This window comes from Plasmopara halstedii (genome assembly GCF_900000015.1).
Source record: "Plasmopara halstedii genome assembly, contig: Scaffold_2061, whole genome shotgun sequence".
Taxonomy (NCBI): Eukaryota; Oomycota; class Peronosporomycetes; order Peronosporales; family Peronosporaceae; genus Plasmopara; species Plasmopara halstedii.
Genome location: NW_020188969.1, coordinates 1,362,252 through 1,379,972, shown reverse-complemented (window position 1 = coordinate 1,379,972; position 17,721 = coordinate 1,362,252). Strand labels below are relative to the sequence as shown.

The following is a 17,721-nucleotide window of genomic DNA, read 5'->3' as shown; positions in this document are numbered from 1 at the left end:
TTGCTCAAACGAGCCACAAAGACCACCGCACCCATGTTGCCCGCCGAGTCCTTTGGCAAGTCAAACACAAAGTCCATACTCATGGACCTCTGGTAACCCTAAATGACCGCGGATTGGATAAAAATATCGTCAGGAAATGGGACCAATAAAAGCTGAACAGTATAGGAGAACAGACTAACTTAGCCAAGCAAGTTGATTAGTCTTTCGTCTAAAATTTTCAATATAGACATCCTTCAAGTGAGCTATACGACCGCTCACCAAATAGAAACGTTGTGTAATCGATCAACAACTATGGCGTCCGGATACACTAAAGCTTGCATAATAATACCCACCAAATGTGCAGGAATTACCGTGACGTAACAGTATGCAAAACTATCAACTAATGACTCGGGCCGACACCGAGCCCGCCCCGCTCGATCTGAATCGTGCGTATTGCCATCGTCGACACATTAACGTAATACGCAGCAAACTGATGTGGAAAGGGATGTTGTATGTCTGAGCTCGTATGTAAGAATGAGCGTCTTTCTGCAGCGGCACGCAGTGGATAACGAACGACTTCTGGCTTACTATTCGGCACGTCCTTTTATTAATCACATAATCAAATATGATGATGGTGTGGCCGGCTGTATTGCTCTTCGCGTCGTTCTGGTCCACGTTACAGTAAATACAATTCGTCGACGTGATTTTACTCCTTGCAAATTGCAGCAGGCTTAACAAACAAAACGCAACCTACAGCTTTACAGAGACGGTATAAGCGGTCAGCAATACTGCAGCTTGCACAAAAGAGCGTATCAAATTAGTGCGCTGATGGACATTGTTCGATGCACGCAGGCAAAACCAAAATATTTGCTTCCGTCATAGCGAGTAATGGCGGATTTATACTCAACGGACCAAAGTCTTGATCAATTTTATCAAATAGAAAAACGGTGACAACCACATCATGTTTAAGAACAGACAGCACTGATTTTTGGCTTATTTTCTCGCTGCCGACTCAATTTTGACTTTTCATTGCAAGCCTTTTGTAAAGTGACTTTAACGCTTCTCAAGATCAATCACGACTGGGGACCCCGTAATGTGTACGGTTCAAGGCCATCTATCATAACATCGCGGGTTCCATGGTACGCTGCATTTTTTGCAAAACTCATGTTTGTTTTTTATGCTTGCAGTTGCAGACTTAGTATGATTTAATATATTTATGCTAAGATGCCATCATTAATGAGAAATGTAAGCGTGGGCGTTGCAATAGATCTGATAATGATCCGTTCGTCATTGGCCAATTAACATCAAGCGCACTACTTTATGCGTTTTTCCTAACTGTTAAATGGCTCTTCTTGCTGATGTCATCATATGTCATTTTCCTCTCTCTGACTCCGTTTCCAGCTTCATGCAAGCTACACAGGAAAATGGATTGTATCACGCTTGCGGCACGTCTCTTAATCTAAGACGGCAGCTTTGAACCTGTCAACAAGCCATACACACCTCCACTGTCTATGAAGGTACCGTCAATCCCTCGCTATCGCTTTCCATCATGATGAAATTCCTAGTTTGACTGTTCAGCAAATTCTAACATTGCTATTCGTGAGATGGTAAGCTTCTACGAACGTTTGACAAATGAAAAGAATACTGCTAGTATCAAAACAGATAATAAATCTTGTCCAGTGGCTCTTCTTCTTCAGCAAATACTTTGTCTATCTTGAAGCGATACTGAATATTAAGAAATGTCGAATTTTTTGGTCCAATCATTTTCTAACTTAGAACACAGGAAACGTGGCAAATCCTGCCACACATAGAGACGAACGGCTTGCGCGCTAAGAGTCGTCCGACTCGGGCTCTGCCCAGAATAATCTGCCGCTTGAAGCAGTAAAAGTTGTCTCGAGGTCACAACGTCTGCCCATACCGCTTAAAACTACCACCACACGGCCTTAAGGTTTCACGTCCCTCTAAGTTCATCATCAAATATTTGCAGTTCGTGAATTCATACTAATAATTTTTGACCTTTCGTTATTTTTCATCTTCAAAGCATTCATCCTAAATGTATCTCACTCTTAGAATAGCAGGGCAACTTAGGAGACGAGTTAGTCGTAGAGACACTTTGTCTAACTCCTGGGTCGAGCGTATGAGCTCAACCTTTGCGTGTTCTCAAACGCGGGCTCATTGAATCGCAGCTTTTTTCGTGCAAAGTACACGGCAACTCCGTTGCACATGGTTTGTTTAATATAAATATTGGAGCAGTATCGATTCGTCGAAAAAGGATCAATTTCCATTTAGGTACGAGTGTTTCATAGCCATCAAAAACGACAACAAACCGAAGATGGAGTGCGAGATGGTCCTCCTAGCCATGCTTCCCGAAAAGGAAGGCGTAATTCTAGTGCAGACGCCTCGCGTACGCACTATTGCAGAACTGGAAAATTTAATTGTCGATGAATATTCGCGCGTGTTTCCGCAGCTGCCACCGCTCAGCCGAAACTTGCGGATACAGAAGTGCGTGGCACTAGAGTTAGTGCTGGACCGACGCGCACACACTACAGCACGCCAGCAAGCACCTCATGTCTTTGTGGATCTTGCCAAAAACGTTCAGATCGGTAACGTGTTTCAAAATATGGAGCAAATCTATATCGTGGTAAACGAATTGGAGCAGCTAACACATCCAGCAACCGTTAGGAAGGCGACAGATCTGCACATTGCGTCGACCATCGCAAAATCCTCTGTCCAAGGCTCTGGGGTGGTAGCTACAGATACACATATCAACAGGGAAGATGCCGTGGAGAAGATGGCTTCGAAGAAGACTGCTGCTGAAAAGAAGAAGCGAACATCGAAAAAACTAGCTTCGGACAGCGAAAACCGGATTGTCACAAAGAAAACTGATGAAGTTGAGAATAACTATACCAGGACGATGACTGATGAGGCAATTTCAGCGTCCAAAAAGATCTCGCTGAAATCTGTGAAGACAGTCGCGGGGTCAGAAAGCTATGATAAATCGAATGTTGTCGCTGAGGAAAAGCACGGAAGAAATGGGCTGAAGAAACATCGATGTAAGATGCCGAAGTCGGTTGAAGAAAATTACGGTCTCCAATTGACGACAAAGACTACGGTAAAAGACGTAGGAGATGTTGCAGAGAAGACGAGTAGGTCGACCAAGGTGACAGAAGATAAGAATTCTCTTTCTCCCAGTGGTTCCAAAAAGGCCATTTCGAAAAAGAGTGAAAACGCTCTCCTGAAGAAGATGCTTGCAGCAAAGCACGATGCAGCTTCATCGGGCGCAGCTTTGGTTGCAAATTCTCTTTCACATGGTGGAAGTGATGTGGCACCGAAAGCGCCTTTTAACAGCGAGAAGAAGCGCAAATCTACTTCCCTAGATACCTCAAAAGCAGATATCACGTCGAATTCCTGTAAATCCCCAGCCAAGAAGAAAAGAAAATCCGAAGTGATAAAAACTAAGGTAAATCGAGCATCAAAGGTGATAGATGAAAATATGAGCGCAAGATCGACCAAGATCAAGGGAGCAGCTGAATTGCGAACAAAGGCTACACCGACCAATATGTTTGAGTCTGAAAAGGGTTCGAAAAAAAACATGGCTACAAAGGTATTGGTGAAGGCCAACGATGACTCGTCTACTGCGAGTGAATCAACTTCTCCAACTTCTAATTTGAAGAAGATAAAGAATGATGCAACCAGACCAGTGACCAAACGTGCAAAGAAACCTGTCACAACAGCAATACCAGCTGACAAAAAATCTGAATCGGTGGCAAAGGTGTCTAAAATATCCAAGGGCATTGGAAGTGGTACGATTTCTACTCCAAATGATGTGTCTAGGTCCAGCCCTAGACTGTCCACCCTGTCGACTCAGGCAGGCGAGCTGATTACTGGTCAGGAGCCGGAAAGTGGTAATAGGCCTGCTCTAAAAGCCACAGCTGTCCGTAGTGCTAAGCAGGATTCGCACGACGAAATTACGAGCGAGGGCCCAAAATCACGATTTCAAACAATTTTGGAAAAGACGAAAAAGCGACTCGCTCAAGAGAAAGAGGCTAACGACAATATTCAGGGAGAGTGTGCTGAAGCGAAGAATATTGGTGGCAATGTTAAAGAGACGTCGAACTCTGCCAGAAAAATGTTAATCCAATCTTTGTCGGACTCAGATGCTTCAGTTGGTGTCAAAGTAACAAAGCGCTTTTCAAAATTTGCTGCACCTGTTGAGAGTAGTTCATCGTCGTCTTCGGACGACGACGAACTTGCTTACTCCCAAGGCCTTCTGGCCGATTTGACCAAGAACGGTTAGGACATGTGCTGCTAAATCGACGGTTCAATGTTATCGAAGAACTCACGCTTGTGGTAAACATGTAGATACGGGTGAAGAATTGTTGACGCCTGTGCTTGCTAAAGAAAATAAAAATTCAAAAAAGGAGAATGTTAACTGCGTTGTTTCATTGCAAGAACAAGAACTGCCACAGAATATGCTTTCGTCGGACCTACCGCAAAAATGTACGTGTGTTTATTCGTATCTAAGTGATTCTCGCTAAGAACAAAAGAGAAATTTCTTTTCGGCATCAATTCTCATTACATCATTTTACAGTGCACGAGTCGAACAGCGTTTTACTTCCGATCCTCACGCGAAATCAATTTTCTATCGGCAAATTATCCGTAGCAAAGCTGAAAAAGTCATCCAAGAATCCGTTCTCGTCGCTTTAAAAAGCGACTATCAAAATGGCACCGCCACTTGTTGCCCACCTAGTTGTCCTCGTAGAAAATATATAATGGAAAGGTATCGACCACAAGACTGAACAGAATTGAGTCGGGCTAATGAATTTTTAACTTCTTACCTGATGGTTGCCTACAGCCTGATGAACCCTTAGGGTAAAATGCCATTTGTCATTCGCTGAAAAACGTCGTACTGGCGGGTTCGATAGCTGTTGTGACTTCGACGGACGAGACTAATCACATGCTTGATGACCTGACTCTGGTCGTATTCAAGGCGTAAAAGTTGCTTGGTTGCGCTTAAAATCTCTCGCGGATTCTGTGTTAAGAAACATGGGCAAGACGATTCTTGAGACATAATTGCGATCATCATTAGAATGGTATCGGCGTGTTGCTGCATAAAATAAAATTGCACAATCATTCAAGGTTAGCATGATCCATCAAGCTTGACCATTAACATTACAAAACCTGTAAAGCCAAAAAACCTTGGATAAGAAAAATGACGTAGGCCTTGAAGTAGTCCGACTGAGTTCCTCCCATGGCATCAACCATCTCTCCCGTCAGCTTGAACGGTGCCGTTTCCAGGCTAAACCGGCCGCCTGGGGCGATGCCGAGGATAAAGCCAAAGTCTATGTGGATGACATGTCCATCGCTATCAATCATGATATTGCCGTTGTGCCGGTCCTTTATCTGCAAAAGGTAACATACCAAGGAATACGCAGCCATGCTTCGCACGAAATTTGTCATGACCGTCTTGTACGCGGCAGAATCCGCTTGGCCATATGTCTTAGTAAAATGATCCGCCAGCGTGGTGTAGTTGCTTTTTTTCTTTAAACTATCCAAAGATACTGCATTCTTTACGTACCCAATCAAGCCCGTAGACGCTGATGTAGCAATAATCTCGTACGGCAACAATCGAAGAGGCAGGTCCGCGCTTTGAAATATGTCCTGAAGCTGACGAATGATCTGCTGACACAACGCTTCCTGCCGCAAGTCATCATTAGACTTTACAATGAAAGCGACGCAATCCCAACTTTTCAACTCCGATCCCACATTGTAAGAAGACGTTTTTCGCAAGCGCTTCTTTTTCTCTTCAAAACTTTCTCCGAATGTCGACTCCACCGCAAAATGCAGACGTTTTTGTTTGTCAATGACGTATTCGTATACAATATTCAGCTGGTCTTTTAAAAAATTTAGGTCTTGCCCAAGTTGGACACAATTTTGCACGCTCTCTTGTGACAAAACATGCTGCAGCATTGCTAGCTCAATTGATTTCATTGCCTCGATAGCTGCGTCAGGCTTAAATTTTGACAGTAGCGAACTACTTTGAAAATTTGAAGCAACTGAATGTCTGTCGTCTGAGGAGCCTGAGAGAAAGTCATTAAATTTATTCGGAGCCCTTAAAGAAAAGTTTAGAGCGCATTCCACTGACGCTTCTGTCAATCTTATATCTATGACATCAGCCATGTCGGCAATGTCCGCTTTTGTCTCATAAGATTTGACTGTCAGACGTGAGGAGGGGCAAAGAGAAAGAGATTCCGGTGTAGCTGCTTCCGAAACCGTTGAACGGGGATGTTGCTCTAAAGTGGGCGACATTTTGAATTGCAATGCGTGTCGAGGCACTTCAGATTGAGATATTGAGTTTATTTTCAATTGATATATTGTCGCATCATCAGCAGCGAATCCACTAAATGAACTAGATGTCGATGGCGTCATCTCGAGAGCACCGCAGCGAAGCATTTCACTTCCGAGCCAGAGCGCGTGGGCTTTATTCGAGACAATATCATTTTTAATCATCCAACTGACAATTTTTTTCCCTGTAAATGTAACGCGCCCAGCGGGGTGACTCTCAGACATATTTAATTCCATGTTCTGAGCCATTGAGATCAACTGATCGTAAGTGAAATTTTCAACTTCTTTCGACGTGACGCCCGGATCAAGATTCAGCATCGACTCTGAGTTGCTAATCCCCGATCCTTCACTTATTGAGCGCTTTCGTCGACTTTTAATCGTGTCAGCGCAAGATGCAATGATAGAGTCCAGCGACTTTGTTGTCGAACCTATAAGCGATCCTGAGCGGACACGATGACTGTATTTTTTGATACCACCAACTGCTCGAGCAAGAGTAACCAGCGAGGCTGGAGGATCCGAAGAAATGCGTTCTCTAATAATTTTCATTCCGTTGCTGACTGCTAATTCAGCACCAACTGAAGTATTTGACCCATCGTACTTGTCGTTAAGATTAATATTGTCTTGTTCATCTTCGTCTCCCGAAAAGGTATCCAGCGCAATCACTTGAGCAATATCGCTACTCGTTGCCAATTCGATGGCATTTTCTGCTACCACACTGTCGAAAGCAGTTGTAAATCTGTTCACATCGAAAACCCCACCGGAATCGCTTAGTTTGTCACGATGAGTGCTGAATCTGCGTGATCGACTGCGGTGAAGCCATGCGCTTGCTGACTTCAATTTCGCAACTTCAAAAAAAAAAAGTGTTGGCGCTCGAGCCCTAGTCGTAAACACCGTTCCTTCTTCTCGAATGGTCGCAATAAACTGCTGCAGTGGAATTTCACAGGAGCCTAAAGGGCAATAAGCTCCTTCAAGCAGTTGTAGTTTCTGCAGTTCATCCTTCAATGCCTTCTTGCGCTCAAGAGGAGAGCAGAATCGTAGACGTTCAGTCATAGCACAAAGCTCTCCGATAAACTTAATTTGAGTCGTAAAGATCTGACGCTCCATTGTATTATCGCGATACCAGTCCCGTAGAGACGTATCGCTTGCTAAAAATGTTTGTGGGATGGAGCTTTCACTCATGGCATCACAAATGGCGCCGAGCGAAATGGGGATTTTCGAATTCGTGCGAACGAGGATGATCAAGCGATCAAAGAGGCACTTAATGATAGCAGCTTGCTCTGGCGTCGCTGGTAAATCCTGATCTGGGTGAAAGGACCAGTCGCCTTGAAAAATTTGCATCTCAACGTTAATCATTAGTAGCTTGCACATGCACATCTTTCGATAGAGGCAATCGGGGATGTACAGTTCCGACTGTCCAAAGCCCCAACCACAGCTATCGTCGATAGCTGCGCGGGTAAGCCAGTAAACAGCTGTCGCGAGGCGAATATGTAGCTGAGTCGCATAGCAGATTGCTCGAAACAATAGTGCTGCTTTTATATTGTTATTTGCCCAGTCTATCGTGAGCCAAATCTGAAATATTTGGGGTAGAAAGAATTCAAAATCCGCTAAATTTGTTATAGACAGTTCCAAGAGTTTGTTCACAGCATGAGCGTAAGCTTCATCGCACCCATAACGATGTAAATGAAGCACTTGAATTACGTCCGAGACACCGAACGTGTCGTCTCGAAATATCGCAAACAATACTTCGACTTCGTCTTCGTCAGCCTGAGTCAAAGCTGGTTCCAATATACCTACTTCTCCATGTTGAACAATATGAAGACGTTGAAGTAGCATTCCAAGCCACAGAGTAAAATGCTGGACCCGGTGGCATCCCATGCATAGGCGCACAGCGTGATTCATGTGGAAATGCCGAAGAGTAGCGAATCTTGCGCTGTGATCCGAGCACACAGATCCGCCACAATTTCGACAGTGATGTTGCCTCTTTCCAGTGCCGTCAAATCGGACAAGACAACCATAGTGACAGCACGTCACGTCATTTTTAAACTTAGGCGGACTGCATTTTCTATCGGCAAACGTGATGCCTCCAGGAGAAAGTTTCATGATGTCAGGGTCTACTAAGGCACGTGCACTCCATTTCTCTACTGCAGCATTCGTTCCTTTCAGCGCCTTTTCGATATAGTCGATCCACTGACATTTGTCCTCCTCTGTGTCGGCGTCCACGTTGAACACAATGCCGGACGTTAGCGATAGCTTGAAGGAATAGCGGTAAGTATGCCATAAACCCTTTCCGTCCCACGATTCCACCTTCTGCACTTCAGCACTATATAGTGCAGCGATCATAGCTGACGCTGCATCCCGAGACGCAAATCGCGAGAAGTTGATGCCCACACATCGGCAATAGTAACGTTTCATACGGTGGTAAGTCACTCCTTCATCACGCAAGCTTAAATAACCCTTGATACCCAGCCCATCAAGCTCGACGCCGAGCGGACCAAGCAACTCCATGGATGATGACGCGCTACCGGAAATGGAAGGACTTATGGTATAAGTCGAACTGCAGCGCTCGGAATCGACCACTCGCGTAAGCGTTGAGGAAGATCCAGTAGCTGCGGATTGCATATTACAGACATTATCGGCGCTGCCCAATGATTCACCGCCTTCTGCAGCTGACTGAGTATTAGGATCTTCGGTCATACTATTTTGCTGTCAGAGACAACTAGTTTGTGAAAAAAGGCAATGATGGTCCTCACACCACTGAAGTTGCCTCAAGATTGTCCGTGATGCTACCTCGACGTTGGCAGAGACAGAGAGGAAGTGGGCTCAGTGTGAAGGCAAACGCTTGATTGTAAATGCTTTTGTGGTTCTTGCGGGGTAGGTTAAGGTAGCTTGCTAACTACTTTTCGATATTTTCAAGGCGTCTTTTCCTAAAACCATGCGTAAATTCAAACAATATCACACAACAAATCGTAGCCAGAAAAGCTTTTCATTACAATACACCCTGAGTGCATTAATTAGCTGATTGCCAGCCGTGTGTGGTGTGCATTTATATATATTTGAAAATAGTTGCTCACATTAGACTCGTCCCAGCGCAATCGTGAGGGCGCGCATCTGGTCTAACATTTAAGAAATGTGACCTTTATCGGAAGACCCCATGTGCAAATTAATAGGTATCACAACAGGGTTGTCGTGGCCCCTTGCAAAGAAATATATGATCTAAAGGGTCCAAGGATCCATCATTTGCATTAAGTTACTGCTTTTTATAAGATAATTGAGCCAGCGCGATGAATAAAGAATCCCAGACAAGTCAATTATAACGGAGAAGTACTGTTTGGCAGTAAATAACGGCTCAGGCAATTTTCTCCAGCAATGTTTATAAAGGAGCTCAAACCATGGACCGCAGCGTCATTAGCATTGCGCTCTATGTACGACTGCTCACGGGCACACAATCACCCGATAATTATACAAAGAAAACATTCGTTAGGCATCAAAACACCAAGGCGCTAGTACATTTACATGCGTCGATACAATCAGGGGTGTCAAAACAATCAGGTGTATCAATGCTAAGCAATCATTATTTTTACTTACAAACCAGTTACTTCACACAACTCCACAAAGATCTTTTGCATTGTGATGATTAATTACATTCAACAGCAATGAAGGTGACATCACACTGATTTGAATATCCGGCTACTATTTCGAGCTGGAAGTCATATTTGCGTGCGTTAAGTATAGTTCACCTTTATTTGCATCACATTACCATCTTAGGATTAAAAAAGAATCCCGAACAAGTCAATTATAACGGGGAAATAATTTGTCCATATTTCAAGCTCGTGTATGACCATTGCTGTAGAAAATTAATTGAGCCGTAATGTACTGCTACAAATTACCTCCCCGTTATAATCGACTTGTGTAGAATTCTATTTTTATCGTTATATGTCGTGCTAGCTGAATTATGTTACAAAAGGCAGTTACGTGATGCATATGAAGGCGGACTCTACTTACGCATGTAAATAAGACTTCTAGCTGTAAATAGAGCCGGATGTACAAAACAGTGTGATGTCTCCTTTATTGCTGTTGAACGTAATTAATTATCACAATGTAAAAGATTTATAGTGTAGCTGTAAGAAGTAAGTGGTATGTGAGTAAAAATAATGATCGCTTCGAGAAGCAGCGTATCATTGATACCTCATTGTAGTGACACCCCTGATTGTATCGACGCCTGTTAATGTGCTAGTAGCGCCTTGGTGTTTTGTTGCTTAAAAGTTTTGTTAGTATATTCATCGTGTGATTGAGCGGTCGTGTAGGTAAATCGAAAGTTTGTCTATATTATGGTTTATAGACGTTATGAATTCTCAGTTGTATCTAGCTAATATTATACACTATACAGTATTAACTCTAATATACAATCTAATGATACGTAAAGAAAAGAATTTGTGGGTACATCAAATTAATATCCTATGATCAAATATCAAAAGATCAAAAGGCGGCCGAGGGGCGTGATTCCTTCTGGGGAGCCTAGGTGAACCCCAAACACTAAGTAGCTGCTTCCCAACTTATACAATTGCAGGACTTAAACCCTCACTCAACAGATTATAGCCAGCACAACAAATCACTGAGCCAGAATTCATACTCAAAATTTGATGGGTAAAGTTCAATACTTATACGCACATTCTGAGATTGAAATACACTCAGAAAGCCTGCCCAACAATATATAAGTTGCCTCGCACATCCTTCATATCCAACTCTTCCATGTAAATTTTCATTCACTCTTTTTGTATCTCCACTCACTCATTTCCGCGTATCTTCACTCGCTCATTTCTTCGAATCTTCACGTATTCGCTGCATATTTTCAATCACTCATTCCGTCGTATCTTCATTCACTCACTCACTCTATCGCATGCAAGTGGTCAAATGGGACACACTTGAGAAGCTTGGAGCCATTATTGTCGCCGTCCGTGTTCTTGCCGCTGCTAATCATGTTATCACGGTGGCTAGACGGTTGTGCTAATCGGGTATGAGTGCGTCGATCTGCCTCCACCAGAAACCATCACTATTCCCCCACTACCCTTAACCGGATCATCATTCTAGCCCGCAGAGTAAAGCTAGACTTCTAGGCGGCGAAGGTGGCTCGGATGGGTGGGTCTGGGAGGGAAGTTAGTGTGCCGTGCTGATGTGCCGGGTTAGCTTGCGCAGGAGCAAGAAATTTGGAAAGTGACACGTGGCTGAGATATTCCCTCCAATAACTTTCACATATTATACCCTCTGTAATATGATTCTAAAATATTGTTTTTCTATGCAGGTTTCCGATAATTTGTGATACCAGGAAAGCGATTAGCAATGTCATCGAAGGCCGGGAGTGGCTAGAAGTCTCCTTTGCATGCTGGCAAAAAATACCAATGACATAAGAATCCCGCACAAAGCAATTATAGCGAAGAAGAATTTTGTTGGCAGTACCTAACGACTCAGGCAAATTTCTCTAGCATTGGTCATCCAGGGGCTCGAACCCTGGACCGCAGCGTTATCAGTACTGTGCTTTGCCGGTTGAGCTATACGACTATAGACCCGGTGACGTGGGTCAAGTGTTCACTGCTTCTGAGCCTAACGGTGTGTGTTGTGGGTTTGAGTCCCTCAGCGGACGAAATTCATAATCAAACCAGACATGCAAGAAATGTCGGCTGCATGTTAAATATTACCGACATAGCCAAAAAATGGACTTGGGGATGGCGGCTCGTACAAGAAAAAAGCAAGAAAAAAATGTCCCAGAGGAAAGAAGCGATGTAATTTCTTAGTCAGGGCCGAGTAGGTATAGCCGTGTAATAAGTTAATACATAGTAAATTTCAGCTGAGCTGTCCGACCACTTCTCAATTTGCCAGCTACCCCACAAGTAAATTCATAAGAGGAACCCCATCCCTCCTTCTCTGCATCTGCTGCCGCTGTTTCTTAACCCATGAATTCATTGGTTGTCCATCACACGTCTTTCCCGGTCGTCCATTCGTAAATCCCTATCGTGTCTCCAATTGTCACACTAGGTGTCGACGTTGGATCCGAAACCAGTCTCGCACCCTGTCGCAAGGGCGGCCTATCTCCATCTGGAAATTTGGAGAGAGCTATTCACCTATAGGTGCTTCATCAGTCATTCAATCCAATTTGCACGAGCGCCCCACCGGCTCGGCCCATCTAATCCCATCTCATTCTTGCGCTCCTAAGTAGCCTCCCTTTTCTGGACTTTTCGTGCCATCTGCACCAGTGCTTGCTGAATCTGGATCCCCGAACGGTGGAGGACGCGCGTCTGACGCTGCAGTCGTCGCTAGTACTGCTGCTCCGGACGACGATCCGATGGAGCTACCGCCCGTAGATACTGCTTCACCCGCACCTGTCGACGCGCATCCGACGATGGCTGAGCTGTTACAAAGTCAAGAGCTTATTTGGCGCGATTAAGCCGTATTCGACGCCTGGCTCAATCGCAGATAGACACCCAAGCCGCTCGCTTGTGACATCGAATTGATCGAGCGCCTGTACGCTGCCGGGCGTGACTGGTCGTTTGTCACCTAACGCATAGATCAAGCGCGGCCTTATGAGTTGTCTAGGCACGCTATAACATGGTAATTGAAACGAGACGCTTCTTCGCATAGACTCCATTGCAGAAGATCATGGCATCGCTGACTAGATTGCACTACGGCAACGACGCGCTTGAGAAACTGTAAGTAGAACACGGGATTGGTCAAGTGTCGAAACTCCCTGATGGGAATCTTCGCGACAAGGTAAAGACCAAGGAAGCTCGCTTACAGCTTGAACGCACGAAGATTAATATCATTGGTGGTGTGTTCATCTTCAAGAAGTTTGACATCCTCGCGGGCAAATATTTCTCGGACATCGCGAACGTCGACTCAAACACGAAACCGCACACGATCCTGCATCGGCTCTTCAGCATCGGGTGCAAGCCGGTTTATGACACTGACACGTTCCGCGAACATGACAACTGGCATGAACTCGGCGACGTGGCGCGAGTACTTCCTCTCGATCACGTGTCCTCCGCCGCTTGTAGTGAACGGCTCAGTCTGTGACCAAATGCTGTTCACAAAAAACTACACCCAGCTCACGAAAAAACGCGCCGTACTAGTCCGAGCGTTTGCTATACGGCTACCGCTCGCTGCACGATATTGACCTGCTCACGAATCCCGCGTCCGGATCCTCTGGCCGAGCCGTTGCCGTCGCAGAAGCCGAAAATGCCGAAAAATCAGTCAAAGACGCCCGCACAAACAAAGCCGATCGGCAAGCCGTTGACCTCGCTGCAAAAGGCAGTCAAAGGGACTAAGAAGCGCAAAACGTAGCTCCACCACGAAGCTCCACATGGCTTACCTACTGGTGTCATCCAAGTTGCCCCAATTTCGAGTGACCGAAACGACGCGCTCTCAATCTCGACGTGCGATAACTCAAATGGTAAGATCTCACCGTTCGACAGTTCTATGGGTACGATAAAGGTGCCGCTATTGCTTTTGACAAATGGCGACAGCTAGGACGGTTTCTCGATGGCCCAGAACAAGAAGAAGCGTAGCCTAGCTGATATTGATTTCACGGCCCTGCTTGCAGAACTGCAGCCACAGCCGCTCAATGGCATAGCAACTACAAAATACTTTCAGGTGTTTTAGTCAATGGATGTCTATTTTGTGGTTAAGGACGCCACTGCAAACAAGTGACACGGCGCGCTCAAGCAGATCGTATCGGTAAATGTGAAGCGACCCGATACAATAAATACCTCATCTAAACCGGCTTTCTTCGTTGATAAGCACCACACGAGAATCAAGAAGGCGACGAAGACAACGCCGATTCTCGTGGTAACCGAGTCGATGACTAACGACGAGAATACTGCACTGCTTGACACGCTGTCTGACAAGTTTGATAAGAATGATGATTTGGAGTCTAGCATGGTCAAAGCGATTGAAAATGCGTCAAACCCGGATCATATTGTGAAGTCGGCTGCTGCGAATCCGCTCGCGTTTAATAGTGCGTTTTTGCTTGCGATGACAGGCAACGGCAGATTGATCGGCGATCTCGCGAAGTTGCACTTGATCAACCGTGTGATGAGCGCGACGTATCCCAGCAAAGACACGACGTTTTTGACGAAGTGAAAGCGTATCATGGAGATGTCAGCACCGGCAAATCGCCTTGACATCGTCAAGGCGTGTACCAGGTGGTGGGTCCATACGGACGAAGTCACGGAGCTGTCACGTGCGTCGAAGACGCTCGGCATATTCGAGCTTGCGCTCATGTCGATCGCTCCAATACTGTTGTAAAATGATTCAGTACCTCACTGGTTAACCGGTCGAATAACTCCCAGCACATCACTCGCGCTTCCTGCACCCGAACACACTACTGCTTTTGCTGCGGTCGAACATCTGATTGCTCTACATCAAGCAGTGTCGAGAACTGCATTGGCAGGGGCATTTGCTTGATGATTTGGAAGCGCTGCGCAAGATCAATGGCTGTTACCCGGTCGATCATCGGTGCTAAAGCTTCAGGTAGACACTGATGGTCTGGTGGCTCCAGTGTCGGAAGGCTTGCTCGCTCGCTACTAAAGTTTTCTCGGCCGTACAACACGCCTGGAACACCGTTTCTATGATGACGGTGAACACGAATGGTGTCAAGAAGAACGGAAATTTCCTAATCAACAACCTTCTTTCTCACCGCTGGATATCGTGCGTCCAAGAAACGTTGTTATGCGACGCACAGCATCTTTCGACCTTCAGCTTTCATCTCAGCTCAAGCTTTAGATAAAAACACTTCCAAACGAGCTGCTAGATCAACCCACGAGTGGTCGCGTCCTGACGCTTCTACGCTCTGATCTTCCCGGCTTTAATACGGATGTTCATCTATCGCGTCTATCAGTGCCGGGACGCAATCTCGCTGTGAAATTGATGGTCAAACTCGCTCCGTCTACATTCACAATGTATATGCACCCGTCGATCGATAAGAGAAGCAGAAGTTCTTTGCGGTTCTGCCAACCAACGAGCTCGAGGACGACGCGATGCACTTTGTAATCAGTGAATTGAGCACAGCCTCGACCAAATATTTGATTGATCGAAGCCCGATCTACGCCACGACTCTAGTCGCTCCAGCTGTCTGGGGTGGCTCGCAAAAATCTGCGTGGTCGATGCGAGGCGCACCCATTTTAACGTCAAACGCGTGTTCACCGGTCCACTCCCGCGGAAGAATTGGCTTGACCACACCTTGATGCCAGATGAGTTCTGCGACCATTACTATGATAAGACCGAGTACTTCCTGCCCAAGCACGCTGGTGATCACCTTACGCACAGCGTCTCGCTTCACTCGAGCACGTAGCTCCACGGTGCGAGGGTACTGGAAGTTTCCCCGCTACCTGCTTGACTAGTTGAATGTCGTCTCTGCGATTGAGAAGGAAGCCGAGCTCTGGAACTATTTCGTATTGCTGAAAACCCCGGCAAAATTTAGGAGACTTGGAAGGTAAGCATTAAGGCACAGTTACAAGAAGTTCATAAGATGCTACGACGGCAAGAATTGCAAAATATTGAAGCCGCCCGTATCGCATTGAACCAAGCCGCCCGTATCGCACTGGACCAAGCCGCCTCGCTTTATTGCGTATCGACGAACGAGAACAACTTTGACCTCTCCAAAAAAAGCGATACGTTACTTCAAGGAGACGGTGCTAAGATAAGCCAATACATCCCAGACAGTGCATTCGACTTCAGAGCAGCAAACTGCGAACGTTCAGCAAGTCTTCTTCTGTCCAGTGGACACAAGTTTACGGCGTGTTTCGATCGAGGGAGTCGTGACATCGAGTGGAGATGTCTCGACGAACCCTCACGAAAACTTGCTGCCCTTCACTGAGCATTGGGGCTCCAAGATGGGAAATGCCAATAGTCCGACTTGTATAACGCCTCCACCCGACGACGGCAAACAGCTTCTTGACTCAGTCTTGCGTTTTGTCACAGACTCCGACCTTGAGATACTAGACGCTGAGCTGACGACAGCAGACCTCGCTTGTGCGATCGGCCATATGAAGGCGACATCATCTCCAGGTATGGATGGCTTGACTGCTGGATTCTACCAAGTGGCACCAGACGTGTTTGACGAGTGCTTCGTAGTCATCTTCAATGATCGACTTCGACGCGGTAAGCTCCTAGTGTCTCAGCACAAATCTGCGGTAGTATTGATACACAAAAAAGGTTTGCGTACTGAGCCAGGTAACTACCGACCAATCGCGCTCGTTGCAGTCGACTTCAAAATGCTGTCGAAAGCGCTAACGTATCGGCTACAAAATGTGATTGTCAATTTGATTCATCCGGATCCGAAGGGTTTTGTCAATGGTCGATCAATCCATCATCACGTGCGCTTTCTCGCCGACTTGCAAGATCTTGTCACGAACCAAGACAAAGAGGCGTATGCAATGTTCTTGGCCTTTCAAAAGTCGTTTGATCGCGTCAATTGGGCATACATTTTCCGACTGCTGGTGCGCATGGGCTTTGGAAAAAAGTTTGTCACTTATATCCAGCTACTGTACACCAAGCCAAAAGCCACCTACTTATCAACGGCAATATCCAGCCGGCCATACATCCCACACGCGGCGTAAAGCAAGGCGATCCCGACCACGCCATCAATGGCATGTAGCGACTGCTTTGCAACGAGAGCAGTACTCAGAAGTTTACGTGCCACATCACGTGCATCACGGGGACCTCGCCCTCGATGCCTCGGCCCTTGGCCGAGCATGACACGCATGACATGCAGCGACTGCTTTAATACTCAAGCAGCGCTCAGTGGCTTACGTGCCACTTCATGTGCATCACGGGGGGCTTACCCTCAATGCCTCGGCCCTTGGCCAACCATGTCACGCGTGACATGCAGCGACTACTCCGAAACTTGAGCAGCGCTCAGTGGGTTATGTGCCACTCCACGATCAGCTCGCGAGCCACGCTCAAGTCTCCTGTCCGATACAACGTTGATGACTACCAACTCGGACATTCCAATGTCCAGCACGTTGATCGTCTAGGTCCAGTGCCCTCGCCAATAGCACTTTTGTCTCCTGGCAGAGGTGGGTTCACAACTCGCCAAAGCTCCACCGGGAGACGTGCGCGTAGGACCCAAGGTCTTTGACCTCTAATCAATCCATGGCTCATGGTGCTTCAACCATGCCATTCCTAAGATGAGGTCACACCTTGCATCCAAGTAAGACTAGACAGCGTTTCACGCTATCAAAGTCAAGGAACTTGACTCCGAAGTCCACAGGAACCTTCGGGACAGTGACACGTGTCCCCGTCGCTAGGCGAACAGTGACGATGTCACCCAACCGCGCTGTCAGCGTTTCAGCATACAGCTGACTTCCTTCCACCGTGGAGCGTCGAGAATAGTTGTCCGACGCCAAG

General features: G+C 46.1%; 4 protein-coding genes across 4 annotated transcripts; 2 read left to right on the top strand and 2 right to left on the bottom strand.

Moving 5' to 3' along the window:
* Positions 1–2,311: 2,311 nt before the first annotated feature.
* PHALS_02810 (uncharacterized protein) lies at positions 2,312–4,686 on the top strand (the record flags this gene model as incomplete). Its single annotated transcript, XM_024717260.1, has 3 exons — positions 2,312–4,271; positions 4,342–4,479; positions 4,571–4,686. 3 exons carry the CDS (start codon positions 2,312–2,314, stop codon positions 4,684–4,686), a joined length of 2,214 nt encoding a protein of 737 aa, XP_024582776.1.
* A 160-nt stretch (positions 4,687–4,846) lies between these two features.
* PHALS_02809 (Phosphatidylinositol kinase (PIK-G2)) lies at positions 4,847–9,018 on the bottom strand (the record flags this gene model as incomplete). The annotated part of the gene is made up of 2 exons (XM_024717259.1): positions 4,847–5,086; positions 5,161–9,018. 2 exons carry the CDS (start codon positions 9,016–9,018, stop codon positions 4,847–4,849), a joined length of 4,098 nt encoding a protein of 1,365 aa, XP_024582775.1.
* Positions 9,019–12,198: 3,180 nt separating this feature from the next.
* Positions 12,199–12,414, bottom strand: PHALS_02808 (uncharacterized protein; the record flags this gene model as incomplete). The annotated part of the gene is made up of 2 exons (XM_024717258.1): positions 12,199–12,327; positions 12,388–12,414. 2 exons carry the CDS (start codon positions 12,412–12,414, stop codon positions 12,199–12,201), a joined length of 156 nt encoding a protein of 51 aa, XP_024582774.1.
* Positions 12,415–14,172: 1,758 nt separating this feature from the next.
* On the top strand, positions 14,173–16,931 carry PHALS_02807 (FOG: Reverse transcriptase; the record flags this gene model as incomplete). The annotated part of the gene is made up of 2 exons (XM_024717256.1): positions 14,173–14,329; positions 16,036–16,931. 2 exons carry the CDS (start codon positions 14,173–14,175, stop codon positions 16,929–16,931), a joined length of 1,053 nt encoding a protein of 350 aa, XP_024582773.1.
* Positions 16,932–17,721: the final 790 nt, after the last annotated feature.